The 27126-nt window shown below is 35.2% G+C and overlaps 2 protein-coding genes across 2 annotated transcripts in view; both read left to right on the forward strand.

Moving 5' to 3' along the window:
- The first annotated feature begins 20405 nt into the window (after positions 1–20405).
- LOC107189448 (farnesol dehydrogenase-like) lies at positions 20406–25066 on the forward strand. The gene is made up of 5 exons (XM_015577982.1): positions 20406–20702; positions 22887–23013; positions 23749–23881; positions 24761–24904; positions 24992–25066. Exons 1-5 carry the CDS (start codon positions 20408–20410, stop codon positions 25049–25051), a joined length of 759 nt encoding a protein of 252 aa, XP_015433468.1. The 5' UTR covers positions 20406–20407; the 3' UTR covers positions 25052–25066.
- An 866-nt stretch (positions 25067–25932) lies between these two features.
- Positions 25933–27126, forward strand: part of LOC107189446 (farnesol dehydrogenase-like) — a 6442-nt gene continuing 5248 nt past the window's right edge. Inside the window, exon 1 of the mRNA XM_015577980.1 lies at positions 25933–26227. Within this exon, the coding sequence (XP_015433466.1) occupies positions 25933–26227 (295 nt within the window). The remainder of the gene's footprint in view (positions 26228–27126) is intronic.

Consider the following 27126-nt stretch of genomic DNA (forward strand, 5'->3'; position numbering starts at 1 on the left):
CGTTCGCGATAGTATGCTATAAAACTGGTATATCAGCTAGAACTCGCCGCGTTTATAAAGTGTCTCCCCCGTATCAACACGATCCACTTAGTAACACGTTATCTCTAGTCTACGATATCGTACTGAACGCGTCGATTCCATATCAGTGTTCATGTTTCTATCTGTAACGTAATCTTCAGTGATTTCGCATAAATAGTATGATCGGTGCGAAATGCTGTAAGAATTTAATTGGTAGTAATACAGCTTCGTACGCACACAAGTTTCCTGCCTATTACGAGTGGACGAATACCGGACTCCTCGCGACCAGGTCAATTGATTTATAAAACCCGGAGGATCTGCTTATTTTCAAACGAAGGTGAAGACATAGAGGTTCAGTCTCACGAAAAGGACGCATTGTCTCATCACGCCCGAAAATGTATACTTACAGTTTTTCTCTAGAAAAATAACTCGAATATCAAACTGAGCGACGAAACTCTTTGCAATCATAAATTGTTCCAGTAGACCGACTCTTCTCTTTACGCCAACTTATGTATATTAGGCAGCACGTGCCACGGACCCGCCTGAAAAGTCATCATTGGATCTTTATGCAAATGCATATTTTTAGATAAAGTAAGTAAAAAAATGGAACCTAGACAGAAATTTGTTTCGTCACTACAGGACTTCAAATATGCATTTTTTATTTTGCAACTTTGCATGTCGCATATGTGTTACATATATTTTTTTAAATGTATATGCAAAAATATATGACATATTTCATTTATGTTTATCATGTGTATTTTTAAAATCCGATATTAATTATTGAATTTTCAAAGTAATTTGCTGCGAGCGAAGTCAAAATCCCGATAAATTTAAATTTACTTATGGTGTTACGTATGGAGAATAATTTCATTTTCAATCATATTCTACCGCGCGTCTGACAACGGAAAACGCCCTAAAACTCCGTCTGTTTATTCTTCAAGTAATAGGGATGCGTAATATCGACCAACTGGATAGCAACCTAGACACAGAATCATGATTCACTCGCGACCGTTAAGATTCCTTTATAAAGAAATTCTACTGAAACCCCACCCAGTTTTAGGACTATATGTATAAACCCTCTGATTTTAACCCTCGGGGGCATAATAGTACAGCCACATGTAGAGTCACGACGTATTATATACTGTAAAGAGTCGGTTGTATCCAGTGAGATCGGGCTTAAATTCCCTTTCGAATCACCAGTTAACCTCATAGAATCCGCGAGTTCGGTTGAAGTTCTATTCGGCAATCTTTCAAGACTGCTCTTACTCCCCGCATTGCCAGTGCGTTAATACCTAACATTTAACCGGTAATATTACACTTAATACTTTACCACGACAACACTACATTACATACACTTGTACCAAAAACTGCTTGTATAATATCCAAATAATATTCTTTAATAAACGTGAGTAATTTCATTATTAAAATTCATTGGTTTGGTAATTATTATAATCGTAGTTGACCTTTCCTACACGATACAACTTTACCGCTCAAGTTGTATCTAAATTCATAAAACGAGTTACGAGGCTTAACTAACATTTCCTGTGGCTCCCTGATTTCGCATCTGGTTCGTCCACGCGTCAAACTTTTCCAAGAGATAATTGTCCACGAAACTTGGCCTATCCAGCGGCTCCCCGATTTCGCATCAGGTTCGTCTTCACTTTCAATCATCCTAGCGGCTCTCTGATTTCGCATTAGATTCGTCCGCGCACCTCACTAACAAACCGATAAACCATATTTCTTGGAAAACCTACTTCCGCCGGCCTCTCGCGCTGCTCGCGACCGTGGCTCCTAACAGTGGTAACATTACGTACACAAGCATTGTATATGTTATCAAGTGATTCTCCAGGCAATGACAACAAATACGGCTCTGATGTTGTTGAGCCTACAGTTGCCTGATAATGTATGTATTGTGGACGATCTAGATTTAGTACCATTAGAAACCGTGAAGTTGCCGTAATATCAATATAGTACAGCAATTAAATATATTTGATTTTCAATTTAAAAATTAGTGTTTTAAACAGTAAGCGAGATGCCTATAGTAAGAAAAAGTCGACGTACATTACTTCAAAACTGGATTGATGGAATAGGAGATACCAGTTTTGTGAGTGATGGAGTATCTGTACAGTGTAAAATATGTGACAAAGTGATTCATTGTGATAGAAAATCACAACTGACCCAACATTTAAATACTCTTAGTCGCAAACAAAAATTCAAGTAGAAAGTATTGCGGGACAGCCTGTAACATCGGAAGAAGAGCAAATTGTGACGGGAAAGAACGATTGATTTGAGACGAAGATGAGGCGAACACTAGTAAATGGTAATTAATTCTACATAAAATAATAAACCGTTACGTTTGCCATCATAGTCTGTTCGCTGATTTTTGGACGTATCGAACATTCATGATCTGGCGACATTGCATACTCTAGTCTTTGCAATACTGTAGAAGTTTAACTAGCTGACTCGTGTTGGATTGAATGTAATTCCGGAATTCACTGTTCTTATATCGTACAGGGTAGCAGCACATCTCTGATTTTTTACACAATCCATATTTTAGAACACGTGACACAAGTCTCATACCTAGGATAGGTCTACTATTCTATGTTTTGTCTGTGCTTTCACACACACACACAAATTCGCTCTCCCACCACGTTGCGTACCCTCACGAGCAAAGTCAGCTTTCACTATGGGACAAAGTGACGTAAGAGAAGTACCTCCTACTACTTGGTAAATTTATTTTAGGTACTGAAATAAATATTAAATCGAATGTTAATTGGACATAAGTTTCAGTAATTCCCAATGCCAATTGGTAGGAGGCCCTTCCAGCTCTTGCGTAGGTACTGGAGCCGGAACTACAACGGCATAACATATTGTTAGCATAATGGGGGCTCTCGATATGTTGCCGTTTTCGCAAATTTTACTCTCCTACAGCTCCAGCTGCGGCAATAGATCAAAAGTCCATTGTACTTACTTAATGGATATTGACAATCAAGATAAGTAAAAACCTTAATAAATGCTATTCTTTTGCTTTTATAATTCTAAGATAGAATTATAAATATATTAGACATCATATCAAAAGTTGTAGATATACACACTTTATAGATACTGAAATTCGAGATAATGTCAAGGTTACAGTACCTAAAGTTCACCATTATACAGTTTGCTATCGCTAACTATTAGCCAACCTCACAATCACTTTAACTTTTTATTGTTGATAAATATTATTTTTTGTGTACGATTTCTCGGTAATTTATTATCTGTGTTACAGTGATACGTACGAAGACACTCTCGTCACCTCTTAACCATATCGGGAGTTGGAATGCATCCAGCCAGATTACGTAATTGCCTGCCGGGTGTTATGGCGTGGCCAGATTTTCTTGGAAAACATTTTGCATTAAAGAATGGGCGTGTCCCCTACTACTTTTAGACTCGATCTTCGGGGTATAAAAAGGGACGCGTACAGCTCATTCGCGGATCATACTCATATCAGAAGTCTAGCTACTGAGATCGGGTATTAAAGTCCATGTCAAGCATTTTTAAAAGTAAGCTAAACTCTGCAAAACAAATCCTCGCATTTCTCCTTGCGTGAAAACCGTGAACGTTGGAATTCGTTTCCGCGACTGCACCTTACAGTAACATTTGTAAAACCTTTACTTATTGAATATACTTTTATACGTTTATATATATATATTTATAATTCAGTGTTGTTCATTTTGTAAGGGATTGTTGGGATGGTCTTTTTAGGATGGCTTAACAATGAATTCACGGCGTGGTAATATTTAAGATTGAATTTAATAAACGATATGTCGTCTTCAACAGTCGGGCGAACACTCTGCCTTCTCTTGAGGGCTACCTTCCTATATGTATACATCTAGAATGTCACATGACCATCAAAATCGACGCTACGTGCACGAGGATTGCTTTTCGGGAATCCTCGCGGCCGCCGTCCTAAAGTCAAAGCGCGCTTCTTTCAAAGTTGCCGCGCGCAACGTCGCCGCCAAAGACAGTGCCGCACGCCCAAGGAGCACGAGGCACGGTTCGAAGAACCATCGCAATACACGTCGACAAAGGCAATATTCTCTTACAATTTCAACTCTAGAATAACATCTAAATTCCTAGCTAGAAGCGAACCCACAAGGACACTCTTTTACCGTTCGAAGAGTACCGAATTCTTAAAAGTTACGAGGCCCATACTAACAATCCTAGTGGCTCCTTGAGATGAAATAGACTTGGGTTCGTCCACGACAACCTATCCCAGTGGCTCCTTGTGATGAAATAGGCACACGTTCGTCCACGTAACAAACTCTAAAAAATCAAACTCGTTATTTCGTCGGCAAAATAAAAACAGAGATAAAAGTTTTGAACAGAACATATTTTATACTGGTCTGTGGTAAGTGCTTCAAAAAACGTGCGGAATGTTATTATACAATTGTTACGTGCGAGGCGCGCGCGTGTATATCTAAAATTACGACTATTATGTTTTTGATAGAATAATATAATATAAAATATGCAGGAATCGAATTTATGCGAATTATGGTAACGTGGCGCGTCTGTTCAGCTGCGTAAGAATTTACCCGCAACAAGCAAACAAATAAATCTCAGTAATCAATTGTGACCGATAAAATCTAGAACGCAACTAACCAAAGTTTTTTATTTTGGCTACGTCGATACTTTAGTCCCATACGGGCCCTTTCACCAGATGACTATGTGGAGTAATTAGGAAGTCTAAATACAAGGTGTTGCAACAGAAAGTAAATGATTTGATGTAAATGTAGAAATAGAGTATATTATTTGAAATGATAATACGAAATTACATACAATAAAACTTTGATAAAATGGTATAATGATACTATAAATTTTAAAAATGTGTACATTTTAATAACTCAGGATATAACACGATTGAATGAACATAAAATAATGAGTATAATGAAAAGAAAGAAATTTAACAAAGGATATCGCCGGGAGAATAGAATAACGCACAGTTGCTCGGTGTACGGAACGGTTGTGAATTTTAAAAGTAAACGCAAACAAATATATGTACACTAATTCAACTACTAGAGACTTTTTGTCTAATAATGTACAATGTATTGTACTGGAAGAGTAAAGGAAAGGACTCACCTAAATTTTGACAGTGTCGGATTATTATGCAATAAAATTTCCTTATAATAATTTACGCTCTTTTAATTCCCTAATTCTTTCCCTTCTTTATTTTATATTTTCATATCATTGGAAGTGAATCTGGTGAGGAAGAACACACACACACACTGCAATTAATTGGATTGAAATAAAACGGAATTTATTAATTATTGAACTGAGCTGAATCGCGTAATAAAGAAATTAGATCTCTAAATACTACGTAGCAACTGTTAACGCTTTTTAATAAAAAAAAAACAAAAACTAATGAAACGAAAAGATATGCAAATAACGAAATAAACTTTCGTAAGGTTTGAGTCCCATTTATCATATTTTCTAGCACTTAAGCGAGCGCGAACAAAACTCTATCTCAATACCTAGCATCTTACGGACCCTTCGATACGCAACTCGCGATTGTACATAAAAAATTATCGCAGCGTTGTACCCTCGGAAGAGAGCAGAGCGGACCTAGTCCAAAATTGTTTACACTGCATTACTGTGGTGCCTGACGAATTAGGTTGCGAGACTATTGCGTTGAGGACCGTGATTCGTTAGTTGAACGTGTGATACGAGTGTATATGTCCTTCCTTCTCTCATTCTATCTTTCTTCCTTTGGTTTCTCCGAATGAATTCATTTATCCTTCAGTCACGGCTATGGGAATCTGGTGTGCTTTTATATGCTAGCTGTGCGTCGAATTTTGATACAGTTATAAACGGAATATTCTTAATTTACATGATGGTTATAGAGAGAAACGCATAACTTCCACAATTAATTAACTGGTATATAACAACTCAATGAAACAGATAGTAAATGTTAAAATCAAATATTCCTTTCTTCTTACATATGAAATACGTATACAGGGTGTCTGAAAAATGTCTGTCTTCCCGGAAATGAGATGTTCTTGAGATGATTGGAAACAACTTTTTCCTTAGCGAAAATGTTATCGAGGTTTTGTTAACGAGATATTAACGAAAAACCCCTACCAATCAGAACGCGAATTTGCCAGCCGAGTTCCCGCGCTAGCGGTGGCTACGCGCTACGCTTGTACTACGAAGCTCCGAACAAGTAGGTCAGCATGCATCGCATGAAACTGCGTATAATAGCAAATGAAAAAGACAAAACAACTAAAATCATACTTTTTATCATCTGTCGTTTGTTATTTAGTAGGAAAATTATGTGTAACGTAAGAAGACGAATGCACAGTTACTTTTTTAAACCGAATGGAAACTAATAAATATTTGAGGAGAGGTTTAGGAAGTTGTAAATTCCTTTTTCAAATAACGCGCATTAACGAAAAGGTAATGTAACAGAAAATGAACGAGAAGTGATCGTAGTTCGTTACTAAGATAAAAATCCCTAGTTTAATAACGGGCAACAATGTTACTGATAATGAATAAGTCTCTTTAAAAAGCCGGCAGAAAAATTTAGGTACAGAAATTTGCAGAAGTATGACCAGAAATAAGTCATAGTTTGCGTTAAGTTAAAAAAATAATAATTACCAATAAATTGGTTAGAACTCACCCTTTTAGAAATTCCCTGCAGATTCCAAACCTGTATCACTAGATCACTGGACCGATTCTGGTCATCGACAGCTGAAACGGTTTATGGCAGGGTATGGCCCAGTCCGCAGGTAATCGCAGGTGTACGGCACAAGCCCAAGTTAAGGGTTGTAACGTCAAGTGCGTCCGGGTCATTCCACCGAATACGTATTCACTTCCCTGCACGACCACTAACACTGATCACCCGACACAATCACTTAATGTATTTTTAATCCAACGTGTTGTTACTACGTTACGAAAATTCGTGGCCCCGGAAAGGGCCGATTGTTTTCAATTTTTCAGATGTTTCACGTAGCCAAACGCTTGAACAGCAACAGTGGCATATCCGTTTTCCTGTCGGGAACATTTCTGTCGCCCGATTGCTAACCGACTGACAGAATTTTTCCGAAAGAGCTTCCTCTACCCCCAAGTAGTTTCCCATCGTTACATTGTGAGTTCACTCCCATCGTGGCTACAAGATTTATGTAAAAAGAAACCAGCGTTCTAGGAAAACACGTGCTTTGTAGAAGTGCAACGAACGAACCGTCGTGCAGTTTCACAGAAGCGCGGGCTCCGTTAATTTACTTCCAGGATACCCCATTGTTTCGAAGTAGAAAGCAGACACCGCGTGTGTCGGCTTGAAAGGGTCCGAAGAGAAGAGGACCACGAACGTACCTATTGCTTCGGGATAGAAAGTAGAAACAACGTTTTCTTCGAAGAGCAGGAAAAAAAATGGCACGGACACATGTTATGCGAGAATGCTAAACACAATGCAGCTACTGAACTCATGTTGCACAAAAGACTGGCTAAGAAATTCTACAACGAATTGAAAGCAGCCAGGGAAAACCAAAATGAAGACACAGTTCCATTGTGTTTTGACTACATGCAAAATTTACCCTTGTCGCATATACGTGTTCTAGAAGTGTTTTACATGCGTCAGTTATGGGTAAATTGTTTTTCGTATACACGGTGTAAAAACGAACAAAGCCAAAATGTATGTGTATCACGAAGCAGAGGCAAAGAAGTCACCAAATGAAGTTTGTTCATTCCTGCAAAACTGCGTCCCTAGCACAACAAAGAATCTTCTACTTTTTAGTGATGGGGCACCAGACCAGAACAAAAACCATACAGTGGTAAGGTTCCTCATGAATCTGTGTGATCGACGAAAGTTTGAGACCATCATTCATTTTTTTCCAGTACGTGGCCACTCATTCCTGTCATGTGACAGGGATTTTGGTTCCATAAAACGACTCTTGAGAAAGACAGATCGTGTCTACACACTACAGCAATATGTTTAACTCATCGTGGAGGCTAGCAGATGTGGTCGCTTCTCCATACATGAAGTGCAAACAGACAACATTTTGAGTTTCAAAAACTGGTGACCATGCTCATACAAGAAAACCGGTAACTCTGACGAAACGTCAGGAAGAGGCATTCGAAAGGAGAACAGAATCCCATTTAAAATATCTACGTACAAACACTTTACCTTCAACCATGGTTTACCAGGAAAACTGGAAGCCAGGACGTTCATTAATGGCATTACTACGTCAACATGTTCTTTGAGAAAGACCACTCACCCTTCTGAACTACCAACTATGAAAGCCTACCCTGTTGGGAAAATCCCAATCAACAAGAAAAAATTGATGATCTGCAGAGGCTCGAAGAATATACTTCAGACTACGCCGAATTCTACACCATGATTTTGAGTTGGCCGACATCTGAAGTGGAAAGAAGAGAAGATTCTGACTACTTAGAATAGTGAATGCATCATATTATGCTTATCTAATTTTATAAAATATCTGTAATTGACCAAAATAAAGTTTAATGTTATTAAAAAGTCAGCTTTGTTGATTTTTACCCCTAACTGAACTCATTAATATCATAAAAATGGTAAAACAGCTTTGTAAATTTATTTTATTGCAGAAACCCCATAACTGCATAGGGTGTACATTTCTTTTACCCCCTCCCCTCAATCTTAATAAATAATTACGTTTCCATTGTATGTGTAGAACAAATTTTTCGAATCCGCCTGAAGTTGTAAATTCCAGACTCGACCGTCGTGGTATGCGTCCAGTTGCGACTGTTGCTCGCCAAATTAATATTAGGCAACAAAACATGGTTAACAAAAACAGCTGCTGTCAACACACTGAGTGACAGATCGCGCTCAAATTCCCACGTGGTACTCGGTACAGTGCTACCAACTTACAGAAAAAAAATTGTGGCGATATCTTTTACGAGCATCTTTCAAATCATAAATTCCGGGTACTTTTTACACAGAATGTATGAATAGACCTAACATGCAATGTAATTTTCTGTCCAATGCTTCGAGGGCGTCAGAAGCCCCCTTACCATTTTAGTGTCAATACGTTACCGATAAAGCATCAATTTTGAGTATTATTAGCACAAATGAAGTGTTATACATTCCATTCATATTGCGTGTATCTATATGATTTGACGGGAATAAAAATATCCGATGCTTCAGTTTAAGGTTAAGGGATAAATATGACAGTCGTGAAACATGAAACGGAAAAGTATATATTTTTTCACTTAACTACAAGACAATTTATTCTAAATGCATCGTTAATGGACATTTTATTAAAGTTACTTTTTACATGTTCTTCTTTTATTCGTTTTTATATCTTGCCTTACATTTGTATATTTGTAACAGATAAATTCAGAATAGATGTAGTTTCATAAATAGTTTATCAAATCTACATGTGGGAGAATATATACAGCGCTTTTATTAACATTTACATATTTATAATTTATATGGGAGTATGCATAGTTTTACTGCCTATTGTAAGAATCATAATACGCACGAATAATTACTTTCTGGCAAATGGTAAATTTTTACATATGAATTTACTTACACGTTATTTACTTACCAAAATTTTATTTATTGCAAGTAATTAAATAATGAACGTATGTTAATATTCAGCTACGTGTCTCTCAAATTAAGTGAAATACAGAAGTTTTATTTTCTTGAAAATTAGTGTCAAAGAATACAGCAACTGGTCAGATTAGTTTCGTAAATAAATCGAAACCCTGTATCGGCACATTGTTTTTTAGGCTATCAAATATCACACAGAGTCTTTTAGAAACATACGTTCAAACGAAGGGGATGATCGGAATTGAGTTACCACTCATCGTGTCGTTTACACACCGAATACCAAGCTATTATTAAGTGTAAACTACAGTAGATATATATGAACATACTTTGTTATAAGATTACTCAATGAGCATATGTAATGTGATTAGAAATTTATATCATCTTGTATTGTAGAATTGAATCTCTTCAGAGATTTTAAATGTTAATAAAAAGGCAAAACGCGACCGATGTCTGAATTCTCCGGAGAATCCAAAGGGATCGGTAAGCAGCCTTAGTATACGGATCAATCCCGTATACTCAGTCTGTGTATAGAATTCACGGGGAAAGTGAAATATTAATAGCTTGTTATATTTACAATACTTTATCGAGCGTAATACCGATTTTCACGATTTCGTGCCAGAAGGCTACTTTGAGTAGAGATCGACCCCCACCCCCACACACTAACACCGCCTACCAGTCGGTCAACCCATATGCAACGAGACGAGTTATTTTTTAAATTCGCACGGGCCTCATGATGATTGTCACGCGAAAAAAAATATCCATGTGATCTTCGCAATAATAAAAATCTTCTCATATTCTTCAAGCGGAGACATATGTTCAGATGATCTTTACACAAAGAGATATCTTCAGATGTTAACTTAAGTTTAAATTAGCGAACCGTAACTAGATGATACCTTGATCGTGAAAAGGACACTCAAAAGAATATGTTCACATATAGTAAGTATAATAGGGTATAATAACACGTTTTTATAGATATTTTATTTTGATAAATTAGAAATTTAATCCCACAACGATTCCTGAAACTAAACAAAGTACCACTGTTAATGTGAGTCTTATCATTCGCAACATTAATTGTTTAATGTTAACAAATTTTTTCGAGAATGTTAAATGCGACAGGTACTTCCCGTTCACTACACTAATTTACTAAATACCTAATGAAAAAACTCCCGCGCACATGGGATAATTATCCTCTAAATCCTGACGAAAAAATTTATTAGTTGCTGTTCTTTTAACAGGCCAATATCCTTTGATTCTTTTTCATTTAATATGCAATAAAAATGACTCAACTTTGTATTAAGAAAAATTGAAAAACAAAGATTTGGTACTTATTAATTTAATAGAATGCAGTCATTAAGGAAATTATAAAATATGAAATTAGATCAAGCTATTCAATGATATTCTCATTGGATACCATTTTTTATTATCATTGTGTGATTACATTAATTTATTATGCAAGGAGGAAGTCAGAGGTTGTCACATTCCTCCACTAATGTTTCATTCATCATATATGTATTCAATATATTCCCTATAGAGGTTCATATACACAATGGACTCCAGAATAGGCATTGAATATTAAGAGCATTAATACTGCTTTGTCTAATTATAAAATCTTTATTAATTGTATAAGTAATAGAAAATGCTATTTATAAAAAGACTACCCTAGCTAAGAAATACACTTGGTCAATGTTACTATTCGAAGGTATGATAGCATACCCAGATTCACTGTACTCGCCAAATTTAGGATATATACATCCAATTGCCTGTGCCACTTTGGACTAATCGTCCTATGGCATGATTGGGGACTGTAATAATAAAAAAGGCATGCAAAGACTCACCCGATGATAGAAGTGGATACGGTCTTTGCTGGTGGAACTTCGTATTAGGACATCCGATTTAGTGTTCACTGATGCAACATTTAAAGAAACTGGAAAAAAAACAAGACAAATTTATTACACTGAATATTATTATTACTGATAAATATAACACGACAATTATTCAGTTTATAATATTTATGAATTACATTGTAGCATAATACATAACTATACTGCTATTTAATCAATGTCCCGCTTTTCTACATATTCAGAAAATCATTACAAGTACCAAAGTTGCATTATTTATGCATGCTTTTGATGAAAAGCATGATAGAGTATGCAGCTTGTATTAATCAAATTTACACCAAAAACTATATATAAATGCAAATACAATAATCTCATATGGAAAGACAAGAGAAATTATCTATAATTCATTTTAATACAATTGCACGACCAAGATACGTAAATCACAAACATTTCAAATTTGAATGTCTCGAAGTATTGTAGTTTAAATTTTGTAACATTCAAGGAAGGCATTTTGAATGCTTCAACTAAATATATGAATTGAAAAAAGTGTTCGAAAAAATTCTCATTTGATCTTAATACAAACCACGAAATCACGATTATTTCACTTACGGTTAAAAACAATATAAAAATAAGTAATGAAGTGTCACTTTCTTGTTATAATAAATATTATAATAACTTACCAGAGTTCCCCAATTTCCCGCCGGATTCCGTTTGAAGGCAGCTAGCGATGCTCAGAACGGTAGTGCGTACTTTCAAACCGAAACTCTGAAACAGAAAATAAACGTGAATTTTAAGTAGTAGCACTACGTTAAGAATAGTTACGTTACAAATGAACAATTACTGAACTCGTGGTATGTCGCAAAGATTACAAATTGGATCAAAAATACGTAAATATTATATTAATTGGTACACAGTGAAACCGAAGATTAAACCAATACCTAAGTATCGTATTAATTTGAGATTATTTAGTCTAAATAGGATAAATATTAAAGGACAGTAACGACAGAGAGCTAATGAAGGTACTAGTAATTAATATACATGAATAAAGATGAAAGGTAATTGTCACACACTCGCTTTGGCACGAGCAAACAACTTCTACGTCGTATCGCGTCAACTTCTCCGAAACGAATGACACTTCGGTTACATTCGGCCAGTCCCGAGCGATTCATTCGGCTATCTTCGGGGAATCGCGAGTAGTTGATTGGTCAGAGCAGTAGATCCCCGACTAATACGACTTGGCGGGAATATACATATGCAGTAATCCAGTTTAAAAGATGAATGTACCACTTAACAAACTCTTTGAAGAATCTATGTACCTGATACAACCATAAGACAGCGGGTAATTGGCGCATGTTAAGTGATCAGTTTCCGGAAATTTGGCCCAGTTTATAGAATAGAATTCTTCTCTTACCTCAATTTGTACGAGATTAAATAAAAATACATTAAATATTTTCGACAATAGAATATTCATAGCAGTCACATTTTCGGTGGGATTTATGAAACATTCTATCAGCTATTTTGTAATGCAAATAGTTATTAGTTATAAGAAGCAGAAATCGAAATATACGGAAACTTGTGAGATATGGATCGTTTAATGTAAATTATTAAACAACGACCATGTCTTAATGTTTATGACGATTGTTAATTAAACATTATGTAATTTAAATGTGTTTCGCGCATAAAACTCAACCATGGCACATTTGAATTAAACAATGTTTAAAATTGTTTCAAAATTTATTCCACGAGAAAGTTCATAAAACGATCCATATCTTACAAGTTTCTGTATATCTCGATTTCTATCTGTTATAATAATTAACAATTCGCATTGTAAAAGGGATGATATAATGTTGACCATCTCCCACCGAAGATATGATTGTTATAAACATTATAATATTAAACTTATTCTTTAATAATTTCACACGAATTGAGTAAAACTAAACTGTTCTTAAAACTGTGACAATCATTGTCAAGGACAATATCAATCAAACGTTGATCGAAGAATTCCTACTGTTCTACAAATTTTTACGAATTTCTTGCATAAAACTCTACCAAGGCACATTTAAATTAAATAATATTTAGTTAACAATCACCATAAACATTAAGACATAGTCATTGTTTAATAGTTTGCAATAAAGTAAAACTTATTACATATAAAAGTTTATTAAAGGGTCCATATCTTGAAAGTTTCTGTATATTGCGATTTATATTTGTCATAAACAATAACAATTTGCATTATAAGACAGCTGACAGAATGTTTAACAATGTTCCTCAGAGAGGTAATTGTTATGACAATTACCTTATTAGAAATAATAAATTAATCGAGAAATAATTTATGGCGTGCTCGAGTTTTCAGTGCGCTCAACTTTCGCGCACTTGTCCGCGCATCTGTGCGCACAAGCTCCTGATCGCCGCGAACCCATAAATACAAGCGCGCAACGAAGAAACCTCAGTTCACTCGCGTCCGCGGACGTTGTGGAGGTCTTCCCACGGCTGCTGACCACTGGTGGACACTGGTCAGGAGGATTCAAGGGGTCCTCTCTATTATCCGAACCCGACTAACAGGTTGGATTTTTGTTTATCCCCACTATAACTTGGTGACCAGTGGTGCTCAATGAGTCCTCCCTCTCTTATCCGAACTCGATTAATAAGTCCTAATCTTCTTTTTTTAACATCACAGACCATTGGCGCTCATTGGTGGTTAGTGGCCAGGGGGTTTTACAGGGCAACCTCTCTTATACAAACTCGACGAATTGATTTGCACATCCTCTTTTTCTTAGCTAATTTTAATTATATGTGATTTATTTCGATTCCATTTCAATTAATTGTTATATTTTAATTTATTATAATTAGGTACATGTGTTTTATTTTGATTTATTTTAATTATGTGTTTTATTTTGAATTATTTTAATTATGTGTTTTATTTTCATTTATTTTAATTAATTGTGTTTTATTTTCATTTATTATAATTAATTGCGTTTAATATAATTCATTTTAATTATTTATGCTTTATTTTAATTTATTTTAATTAACTGTATTTCATTTTGATCTATTTTAATTACTTGAGTTTCATTATGATTTGTTTTAATTAACTATTAAACTTTAAATTTTGTTTAATTATTGTTTGATTTATTTTAATTCAATAAACTCAAGAAAGGAACCGTCCGCCTAGGGATTTTAGTATCGTTAATATAAGCGTATTAAGGTTTCTAAGTTAGTTGTAAAATATTGCGAAAGGTGGATAGATGGAAACACAATTTCCATCTAACTTCCTTGGGACACCCGTTATAAAATAATTGTACACCGAGCAGTTATTACTTTAGCTTATTTTTTCTCGCGTACCTCGATTCTTCCGGTCACTCTAAAATGTGCAAGTGACCGGCTCGGCAACATGATCGCGTCGTTTCGAGTCACCCGGCGTTGCTCGCCACTTTGCATCACTCTCCTTACGAGAGCAGTGACTCTCTGAAACATACTCTCCTTCTGAGAGTATGCCACTCCTTTGTTTCTAATAATTGCTGGGTATACAGCTAAACGGAGTGATCAATGGAACTTTGATTCCATTTATTTCTCTTCCATTTATCTTAGTTTATTTAGTTAAGTTAAGTCGATTGCAAGACTAGTATAAGTTCAAGAAAGAAGACATCGATCATCCACCGGGGGATTTTCATTTTATTTTCAGGTAGACTCAAGAAAGAAGCCATCCGCCGAGGGATTTCCATATTTATAGTATAAGTGTATTTAGATATCTGAGTTAGTTGTACAATTATTGTGAAAGGTGGATAGATGGAACTTGTATTTCCATCTATCTTCCTTGGGTCTCCACTTGCAGCAACCTCCACGTGGTGAGACCCGGGCAATTGGTATTATCTTCGGTAAATTATTGTAAACTGAAGGTAATACCGAGCTAATGGTTGCGAACTTAAAATTAATTTCTCTAGTTAGAAGAATAAATGTAAGACCGAATATTTTTGGTAAGTATTCTATCGTACATGAAACTTAGATTATTTTAAGACTAAATGTAAGGTGGAAAATCTTTGTTAATTATATGAATACGTGAAGCTGAATAATAAAGTGCAAGGAGTCACGTATATATTCGACTATTTTAATAAATTCATACCTTACAATTGGAATAAAGCTGAAGTAATATCCTGTAGAAGGTTGGCTAGTAGAGCTCTTGTTGGATCGAATTCTATTATTTACGTACTCGCAATAAATAAAAATAATATATAAAAATTCACCAATTGTCAAAAGGTAATTGGTTGTGCGTATTACGATTCCTATATAAAGTTGTACAATTGTATACAGATTGAATTTTTTAATTATTTCGTATAGGTATGTAATATTTATAGGAATAATCATTTGAAACTCTATTATTGATTTAGTTTTACTTTGTACTATTTTAATAAGTTATGTATTATCACACCCTAGACACATTTTTTTAAATAGGTACTTATCTCATTTATAAACTACATATCAATTTTTAGCTTTTTGCAGCTTTTCAATTCTATGATTAATCACCTTAAAGATATTTATCATTCTTATGCCCAGAGAGGTTATGACTAACGTAGACATTGTTATAAGTCATGGAATAAAGTTAATAGAATATTTGAATTTTTTTTAATTGTTATTTACTGAGACTTTAACAATAATGTAACTTTTTTAAAGGAACTACATATGTTTAGTATTATCATGTTATTGAGCATTTCAATTCGAATTCAACGACATATTTGAAAGTTTTGTTTGAGTAATAATTTTTCGGATAACTGTACGAATGTTGCTGGCAAATGTCAAGTTCGGAAGCATCTTTTTTTTTCTTTCATACAGTTATCTGATAATTTATTACTCAAACAGAACTTTCAAATGTGCGTTTGAAATCATCTTCAAATCGTTCATAACACGACATTAATAAAACTATACATATAGTTCCGTTTAAAAACATTATATTGTTATTAATGTCTCTGTAAATAACAATAAAAAAAATTCAAACATTCTATTAAGTTTGCTCCATTAAATAAAACAACTTTTATATAAAACATTTTTTCGTATTCGTAATAGTTAGATTAATATAATAGCATGTATACATTTATACCGGGCCTACTTGGATACATTGTATCCAAGATTGAATCAGCGTGATTTTCGTGGGACATCAAGTCTCATAAGATGTTCGGTCTATTCTTATATCTCGTCTGTGGTACGACTTGCCCGTTCGAGTCGATGGACTTCGACGCAGCGTTAACTTTAATTAATTTTCATATCGTCAATTTTGAAGTCTCCAGATTTTTTTAAATTTGTCCATAAAGAAGAGAAATAGAACTACATCATCAACTTTTTTCAAATTTTTCAATTGGGCCCTACTATTATAAAATTACATTTCTTTAAGACAATTACAAAATAAATGGTTAAAAAATATTTTGTTCTAACTGAAATACCTTTTATTTGGTACTATTGTGTCTCCACTATAAGCTCCATAAAACACATTTTGATAAATTTATTAGTTCAACAATGTATTAGTTCGATCAGTCGACACAGTGTGAATTGACCCTGCGTTCACTTTAATTAATTTTCATACGGCCAATTTTAAAGTGTCCATATTTTTGGAGATGTTACGTCCCGCGTTGCGGTCGTTACTTTATTTATATTTTCGGGTCCTGGCTCTTTTAAGGTGCTAAAGCACGCCCTGTCTAAACTTACCGATGATATACAGAATTAGGATATGGAACGGGAGGGATAGGAAATCACTCTCGTTTATAACAACAACAAGATATATTCTAACAATGAATAAAATAAAATATACAATGAAGTCTTAACATACCAATGATGATGAATGATTAACGCTTGCGGCTGGTTCAGTCGGGGTTTCGGGTCCTTGAAGGGGCGGAATACTTGCTGGCGCTCGGAGCCGTGATGCAGGGGTCGGGCACTGCGGGATACGTTATCACCGTCTCGGACGTCACACTTCGCGGTCCGGTGTCTTATCGAACTCGCCTGTTAGGCCGCGCGTAATCGCAAAGTCGCGTCGCACTGAATAGGAAACGTCACGGAACCCGATACTGAACAGCTGAGTGACCGCTGTCGCTCAGCTCGCCGTTACGCGTGAAGAAACGCAGACGAAGCACCGTCTAACAAGAACGAATTACAATCAGGAGAAGAACCTTGCCCGGTTTGGACAATTGCTTTTATAGTGTTTTTCCCCCTTCCTTTATTGAAGAACGTGGAAGATACGGGGTAGCAACAAGCTATTGTTCGTCAGGGAATTCTCGAGTCGTCGTGGCGGTGTTTCGATATTGCTGATCCGTCCGGTCCGTCGGTCAACGTCCCGTCGGTCAACATCTCGAGGATTTTCGACTACGCGCGTAGCTTTCACGTGTCGCTGATTTGACGATTTTCGCTCGCTCTTCGCGTTGCGAAGTAATGTAGTAAAAATGTGCAAGGAAAAGAGGTAATATTCCTAACGGGATATAACAGAGATATACCCATAAAGAGGACAAATAGGGCTATATCCTCATTTCTTTCAAATTTTTAAATAGTTTGTCAGTATAAAAGCAGGGCATATATTTAAAATAATTGCAAAATAAATGGTTAAAAAATATCTTTTCTTACCTCGAATAACTTTTATTTGGTACTCTTATATCTCCTACGTAAGTACCCGCAAAGCTGTAACATCTACAATTAGTTAAATTGTCAAAAATTCTTCGAGATTCGTTTATATATCGATAAAGACTACAACATATCCAAATTGGAACAAAATCCGAAATGGTGCTCCAAAAGGTGTCCGATTTCGCGTGGAATGACCCTATATCATATATCGGTTGTCACAAGTACAGTCTCTTTGTTGAATAATGAGAGAGTCGACATTTCCGAAAAATAATAGTATGTGTAAAGGAATATACAAGTATTATATAGGAAAAATCTTATCCGAGGTTTTGTTAACGAGATATTAACGAAAAACCCCGACCAATCGAAACGCCAGTCTGCCGGCCGAGTTCCCGAGGTAGCGTTGGCTAACGATCGCAGCGCGTACCCAACACTACCGCAGAAACTCGGCTGGCAGACTCGCACTCTAATTGGTTGGGGTTTTTCGTTAATATATTTGTTAGAAATATGCAAATCATATTTTGGCGCCGCTGAATGTCAGGTAAATAAGGTAGTTAGTTACCGGACCGACTGATTGTAGTAAAAACATGCGGTGTAACGGAGCCTCGTGTTTCGAAGATAGAGAACTCCGAGCTGTCGTTCAAGTCGGAGCGTGCAATACTGTGTCTGTGTCTTGCGCCTGTACTCTCGTTCGTCTATTAAATATATATCGCTTTTATTCTTAATTCTCTGTGCCCACTAATACCTCCTTGATTACTCAATCGTCTGTGTGCGTTATACGCGTAATATTTACCACTAAAACAACAATATTGTTAACAAAGCCTCGGATGATGTTTATGCTACGCAAAAAGTTTTTTCAAATCATCCCAGGAACCCCTCATTTCCGGGAGTCGAAACTACTTTCGGACACCCTGTATAAACTGCAGACTTCAGATTGTCATCTGGCGATTACTGTGTCGGTTGTAATCCCACATTTTTTAGTTGACACGGCTGAATTGTTATTCATATACAAGTTGAATTTCGAACTTAGAAATTCAATTGGTAGCCGAGCTTCGGTCGGTCCGAAATTGACGTTGAAATCCCCACTCACAATCGAGTCATTCCACGTCAAAACGCACAGGGAATTGCGGTCATAGTCACTGATTCTTTTCAAATTACAGCATTTGTTGATAACTACGAAAAAATGAACCATGGCAAATTTTAGCTTCCTACCTCGAACCGTTTCCGAGATAGTTAACATAAAGTTTTCGAGCAATTGGACGAAATCAGCCGACACGACATCATTTTAACCGCAATATTTTGGTTATTTCCAAATATAGAGCATTGATCTTACTGTCATTTTAAAGCTAAAGAAGCGCTTTATCGAACTGTATTCGCGAAACTTTGTTCATTGTTAATAAATACAATAATAATTAAAGTTACATTTTCGAATGCCAATTTGACACTGTTCCCACCTATGAATCAATTTGGAAACAATATCACTATATTCCTCGAATATTCAGCTTTACAGTGCGCTTTTGAAACAGTTGGAACGATTTCGGGAACATTAAAAAAAAAGTTTACCATGATGTACGTCGCGTGGCGTTTGCCGATGCTGCGATGAGCCAGTTGGCAGTTGCCGCACGGTCATACTGTACCGGGTGGCGCACAATGGTATCGCTTTCCCAAGATACACTTACTTATCGTAACATCTAGAAAAATATATGTATACTTTACACTACCTAAATTTTATTAACAAATGTTTTGTTACGTTATCATATTTATTTTTCTGCTATTTATTTGGCAAATTAATGTCATTTCCTTACTTCCGTAACTGATGATTTGCATCTGTAATTAACAAAAATATACAAACTCAAATGGGAATAAAAAAACGTCAATATTCACAAACATTTTAAGGAAACTATTGAAATATATTAATATGATATAATAGAATTGGAGTCTCAACTTCGATCATTTTTTCGACGATATTACAAGCGGTTAAACATAAACACAAAAGTAGGTCATTCGCTGCAGTCCGTCTTCTGCAAAATATACATTATTGGATGTATATTTTCAAAATATGTACTTCTAACTGGCCACACTCCATATTTCAAACGTCGCCACATGTGAGTCCTCCCTCCATAAAATGAGAGTTTCAAAAATGATCTACTACCTACATATTACTGCTACTCCATTCCAACATTATCATGATTTATATCACTTTTCTCCCCATAATACCAAGCAAAATAATATTCACTCCTTATTCCTCGATCCTTCCACTATCAAATGAGAGTGTTCAAAATGTGGTATCTCCTTGAAAACATGTAACAACAACCGTGTGAGCGGTGGGAAAACGCTTTAAAAGGCAGCGAACTCCGACGTGACTGTTCAGTTTCCCTGGATAATATCACGAAGAATGGAACGTTGGAGTGGAAAAGTAGCGATTGTGACCGGGGCTAGTTCAGGAATCGGTGCAGCGATCACGGAATCCTTCGTCGAACATGGCGTCAAGGTGGTTGCTCTCGCAAGGAGGCTGAACAAACTTCAAGAATTGGCCGCAACTCACGGTAAAGATAAGATCTACCCAATCCAATGCGATGTCACAAAGGAGCAAGATATATTACATGCGTTCAAATGGGTCGAAGAGAAATTAGGCGGTGCCGATATACTTGTGAACAATGCCGGATTGGTCGTTCCGTCTGCGGTCATTGGTAAGCTTTGTCCTTTCTTTGAGAAGAAACTTATTAACTGGGCGAGTTCAAAAACTGTTTTGAATAATTTAAATGCAAGCGCATTCTGGAACTTAATGTTAACCCCTTTCTTTTCGATTTTGACGACGACTGTACTTTCCCAATAAGTTCCCAAATACAAAAGGAATTCCATTCTTATTTCAAGTGTACATTTACTCTAAATTGTAAATGTTAATACCAGTAATATAATTAGTATTAGTAATTAGTACTAGTTACCAGTATGTAAATTCAGTTTGAAATCGTCACTACGTGTCTGACTCGGTGTTACAAAGCAAGGTGTTGAGGTGGAGACTGTATCGTAAAGTAGGTATACGATGAATAACGTTATAATATTAAATAGGAATTGTTACATTAGGAAACTAATAATGTCTGAATAATAGGAACACAATATAACAAGTATCACATTGGACTGAAGACAAATTTATAAGTATTAAAAAACATATATTAAATATGTTCAAATAGAAAAAAATAATAAAACGATGTATACACGAAGAATGAAGAAATTACTACAGCAATGTAGTTATAAAAATCTATCATTTCGTAAAGTATACCTACGGCTCTAAGACTTTATGGATTTCATATTCAAGAATATCTATGATCAAACTATCGAAAGCGAACATATATAAGAATATATAAGAATAGACTTAACATTTTATGGGACTTGCTGTCCCACGAAAATCACGCTGGTTCGAGGTTCGAGCGCATATCTACATAAAAGTTTCCGATTTCAGGAACTATTTTCGACACCGTGATAACGCATAACACACAGATTATAATGCGATAGCAAGAAATGGAATACTGAAATGGTACGAGGGGGCTTTTAACGTCCCCGAAGCATGGTAGTAGCTGTGGTAGTAGATTTTCTGACTATGTTATCAGCCGGTAATTTCAATGTTAGATTTCACTTTTTGCACTCTACAATATACTCTGAAGACTTGTGCATACAATAGCAGGGAGAAGTTTAAAAGCAAAAAGTATATAGAAATAAATGAATAATTTTATATAATATGCATTCTCATGGTGCTGAAACTTATTTGATGATAATAATGAATGAATAATATATTCAATAAAATAATTTAACAAAGATTTCTTAATGCTTAATTATTATTTCTTTATTGTTAGAGATTTTGTAACACTATACATACATCACAGCTGAACTGACCATTACTATATGCGCAGATATTGCATCACCACCATCTATTCAGAGATAATGATACCTTGTGACTCAACAGAAACGTAACAAAAACATTGTAACATTTGCAACTCATCATTGTTTCGTGATATGTATACATGTATATATGTGTCCGTAGATTTCAGTCGAAGAAATTACATAACCGTTTGTCTAACGTTAGTTGAATATTTCTACATATCTCACTCGGTTATTATGTTAGATTCCGATGTTTAATATTTAAAAATAATAATTTTTATTCTACTAAACTTTTGAACATGAAATCTTACAAGTTTTATAAAGTATTTAGGCTATAGTTTCTAAAAACTGTTAGGTTGTAGTGTTTCTTCTATATGTCTCACTCAGGATCGTAGACAATAATCTACCTTGTGAATTCTTAACGCGCCCTTAAGTATTATTCGGAGATCTGATTTAAGAGGTAGTGGGAGTGAGGAAAGGTCCAATAGGAAGTCTTGGATGTTACTAGGTGTTGATGAGTAAGAGGCTAAAGGGTATGATTTTTGGATTGGTGAGTAAGAGGTTCAGGCGTGACTCAGGGTTGCTTCAAGGGTAGTATGCGTAATTATGTACTGAAGATAGGAAGAAATTTGGGGCTACTTATCTTAAACTAAGCGGTAAATATAAAAATATGCTCTAGCTTAGAGCGGTATCCAACAATTAGAACCTGTGAAACGTTGATTTATTGTTTAGATTATGTACACGTTTCTTTTTAATCAAAGCTACTTGATAAATAGCTTTTTATGCTATTTATAGAAATGAAATACTTGACTTTGATAAATCTATAGAATCTATTCTTCGTTTACACTTAATTTAAAAATATTTCACTTTTCCCAAAGGGTACCGACTACCAAAAGTGATGACATATAAAAGTAGAAAATTCAAGTAAAGTTGCTCATATCAACATTACCGATAAGAAGTTTGAAACAAATTAGGTATTTATAAATATTCTGTTACAGACTCGCCGACTGAAGACTACCGTAAAGTAGTAGATACTAACTTAATAGCTCCCGCAATCTGTTCCAAACAATTTTGTCAGTCAATTAAGAGACGTAATACACACGGGCATATATTCAATATTAACAGGTTTGTAATTACCTAGGTTTATATAGACTATAACTGATGGAAGTGACCAACATGTGACAAATTTTCAAAAGAATGTGGATATGGGTCTTTTTGTCTTGTTTATGGACAAATTTTTAAAAATATGGTCACTTTAAAATTGACCGCATGAAAATTAATTGAAGGTAACACTGCTAGTACTGCACTGCTCGGTCGGTCTCGTCGAACCGGTACCTATGCTTCGATGGCGCGTTAAATTCAATTAATTCTCATATGACCAATTTTGAAGTGACCATTTTTGTTTTAATTTGTCCCTAAAGAGGACAAATAGGACTTGTTTTTTTTCACAATTTTCAATAACGCCGCGCTATTATAAAATCTCTTTTTTTTCAAAACAATTACATAATAAATAGCTAAAAAATATTTTTTTTAACTCAAATAATTTTTGTTTAGTACTCTTTGGTCTCCACTGTAAACACCCACAAAGTTTATTTTCATCAGTTTATTAGTTCAATAGTTATAATTTATTGAAAACAGATTGACACTATATTTCAAGCAGCTGTAAAATCAACAACTTTTAAAATTTTCAAAAATCCTTCGTATTACGTTTACATATTACTGAAAACTATAACATATCCGACCAATTTATAACAAAATCTGAAATTTTCTGAAGTTACTCTAAAAAGTGTCCGAAATTAAACTTAAATTATCCAAAAACATGAAATAAGTAATAACTATATGTATGTTTACAATTTATAGCATAGCTGGACACTATGCAGAAGCCATTCAGATTCCAATCGGTATGTATGGTGCCAGTAAATATGGTCTGACTGGTCTGTCAGCGGAATTACGCCACGAAATACTCCTGGCTAAACTCAAAATACGAATTACGGTACGACTAGACTTCATATCACTGTCATAATGTCTTGATATTGTAAAATTGATATTTTTACATTGAGTTCAAAATATAGCAGAAGCACATTTTTACGCAGGCTGTTTGAGAAAACAAATTTTAACTGGGTACATTGGAATGTTACCGTACCTGATACGGCAAGAAAATCGTGTATCAAAGTTGATGAAATCATAATATACGGACGATTTAGAAATGTGTGATCTGAATTTTTCGAAAACAAAATTGTCTACAAAAAAATATTATTCCATGTTTCTAGTTTATTTTTTAATGTAGAATCAATTGCCATTCGCTAGTATTTGTCTCATCGTCAGGGAGGCCGTCTATAATTAGGTACACTTCACTATGTGGGGAGAGTGATATTATTCCTCCTGACAAATGTAACAAAACATGTGAACATAAGCGTTCATAGAATTACTTACACATGATTACAATTCACAACTAGAATATTTGATTATATTTACACCAAAACGTGAGAAGATATGTGGAATTGACATTCATTAATTGTACATAAATACGAGTATGAGATATGACAATCATAAAATGTTTCTTTCTTAATTATTGTTGGCAGATGCCTATTAAAAAAATAGAAAAGAAGAATTGATATATGAAAAGAATGGTAGCATAATAATAAATACTATATTAATAAATATTATTGAACAATATCACGTTTATTGAGGTCGAGAACTTTTATATGCATGTAATGTTCCATTCTTTTACATATTCCATTCCATTTCTTGCATCGTTAGTGAAGATAATTAGTGAATAATTTTTGTTCCAATAAAAAACGTTACTTCTCGTTCCGAAACATTGACTGTAAGCGTCGACATAGGAAATTAAAATGTGTTCACCTTTAAACAGAATATCAATCCTGGTGCAGTACTTACAGATATGGTTAAAGTCGTAATTCAGGCCAGCGACGACGTTCTTAAACCGATGACATTACGCGACAAAGACATTGCTAGTGGAGTGGTCTATGCCCTAGGAGCACCAGAAGGTGTAGAGGTAAGAATGAGCGAATCTATTGGCTTTTTTAAAAATAAATAATTACCTCCTCGGCGTGGTATTACATGCAATAATTATTTCTTTTAGATTTACCAATTGACAATTGTGCCGAAAAATTCAATAATTGGGATCCTAACACCACCCTAGTTGCAATATTATTGTTGGCATTTTGTTGGGCCTTCGTTGCAGTATTGGTTGGTCAACAGTTAGAATTGTCACCGTTTTGTGCAAGTGGGCCAACGATCATATCCAACGTTGGGCCTACGTCACTGTAATACGAAGGGCCAACTGTTGAGTATCTACAATGAACCAAGAATAGGAAGACAGTTGGCTATACTACACTTCCATAAAATGGACCATTAATTCCATTTACGGAATACTACCGCGAATGATGGAACGTTGGTTTGGAAAAGTAGCGATCGTAACCGGGATCTGAGGTGGAGGTTCTGCTTCTGTAGAGAGGTTGTTTTCATTTGCAAAAATGGTGGATTTACCGCAGTATGGATACATTTATGACGAACTCTTTGAATCTAGAACACTTTCGAAAGCAAGTGCGGTTAAACTATAAACCTCTTATGTCAAATTGTTGGTTATTTTATTTGCGTGACATAACTGAATTAAAAAATTATTCAAATAGAAAATTATTTGAAAATAATTTATTTGAATTAAACACAAAATGAAATTAGTTTTCTTATGTTATTTGTAAAATAAAAATAATAATGTATTTGAAATAACCCATTATTTCAATTGATTATTTGTTATCTGATTTCAAATAAAATGTGCCCAACCCTGTTAACAATTTAATTTTTACAGCATTTCGCACCGAATTTATTATTTACGCGAAATCACTTGAGATTACGTTACAAATACAAAAATGAAAACCTTATATGGAATCGATGCGTTTACTACGATATCGTAGACTAGAGATAACGTGTTACTAAGTGGATCGTGTTGATACGGGGGAGACATTTTATAAACGCGGCGAGTTCTAGCTGACATACCAGTTTTATAGCATACTATCGCGAACGATGGAACGTTGGTCTGGAAAAGTGGCGATCGTAACTGGTGCTAGTTCCGGAATCGGTGCAGCGATCACGGAATCCCTCGTAGAACATGGCGTTAAGGTGGTTGCCGTGGCGAGAAGGCTGAACAAACTTCAAGAATTAGCCGCAAATCACGGTAAAGATAAGATCTACCCGATCCAATGTGACGTTACGAAGGAAGAAGAGATTTTACGAGTATTTCAATGGGTCAAAGAGAAATTAGGCGGTGCTGATGTACTCGTGAACAATGCTGGCGCCCTCGATATAACACCAATCATTGGTAAGGTTTCTCGTACCCAGATAGTACCGTACTTCCACAGGATGTCCGTTTCATGTCTAGTTTCTATCCGAATGTCCTATGTCCCTTTTAAACATTTCTAGAATGTTTTCCAGACTTGAATTTCGGGTTTCTAAAAACGTCCATCCCGAAAGTCCTACGGATATTCTGAAGACTTAAATTTCACCAACACAGAATAAGTACTTTGCTTTGAGTAAGTGGTTTTTGAAAAATTTTCTCTAACCAACACAGAATCAGTATTTTGCTTTGAAAATAAAAATAAACACAAGGTACACACAAATCACACTCCCCAGATCTATACTTTCATTGTAATTCCTTATAGGATATTTAATCTTTTATTGATTAATAGGAACTAATTTAATCTAACCAACCTAACCTAGCTTGTATCACATTGCACAGAATGAAATCTACCCGTAATTTTAAATATTTGGGAAACGTTTCTTATACACTTTTTAAGACATTACCATAGCGTTTTTAAAAACTCTTTAAACGCTCCCAAAAAGTACAAAGAATGTTACTTTTAAACATTCGGAAAATGTTCTGAGAATGTTGACACAGGACGTCTTCAGGACGTTCCACTTCGTGAATAGGACCTTCCTACGACGTTTACGGATCTTAACGAGGATGTAGGGTAGGCATGTCAAACTCATATGATATTACGGGCCACATGATCTATTTTGTATTAAGTTGGGGGTCGCATGTTTTCAATGTTCAAAAAATTAATAAAATACGATTTTTAGAATGATTATATTATGTATTATGTATTTATTAGACTCAATGTCAAGCTCAATGTATTGTATATTATACATACATAGTCGTTTTATATTTCATGTCATTTTTTAAACTAAAAAAATATTTTACATTTTATTGTATATTATATA

The sequence above is a fragment of the Dufourea novaeangliae genome, unplaced genomic scaffold, assembly GCF_001272555.1.
Source record: "Dufourea novaeangliae isolate 0120121106 unplaced genomic scaffold, ASM127255v1 scaffold148, whole genome shotgun sequence".
NCBI lineage: Eukaryota > Metazoa > Arthropoda > Insecta > Hymenoptera > Halictidae > Dufourea > Dufourea novaeangliae.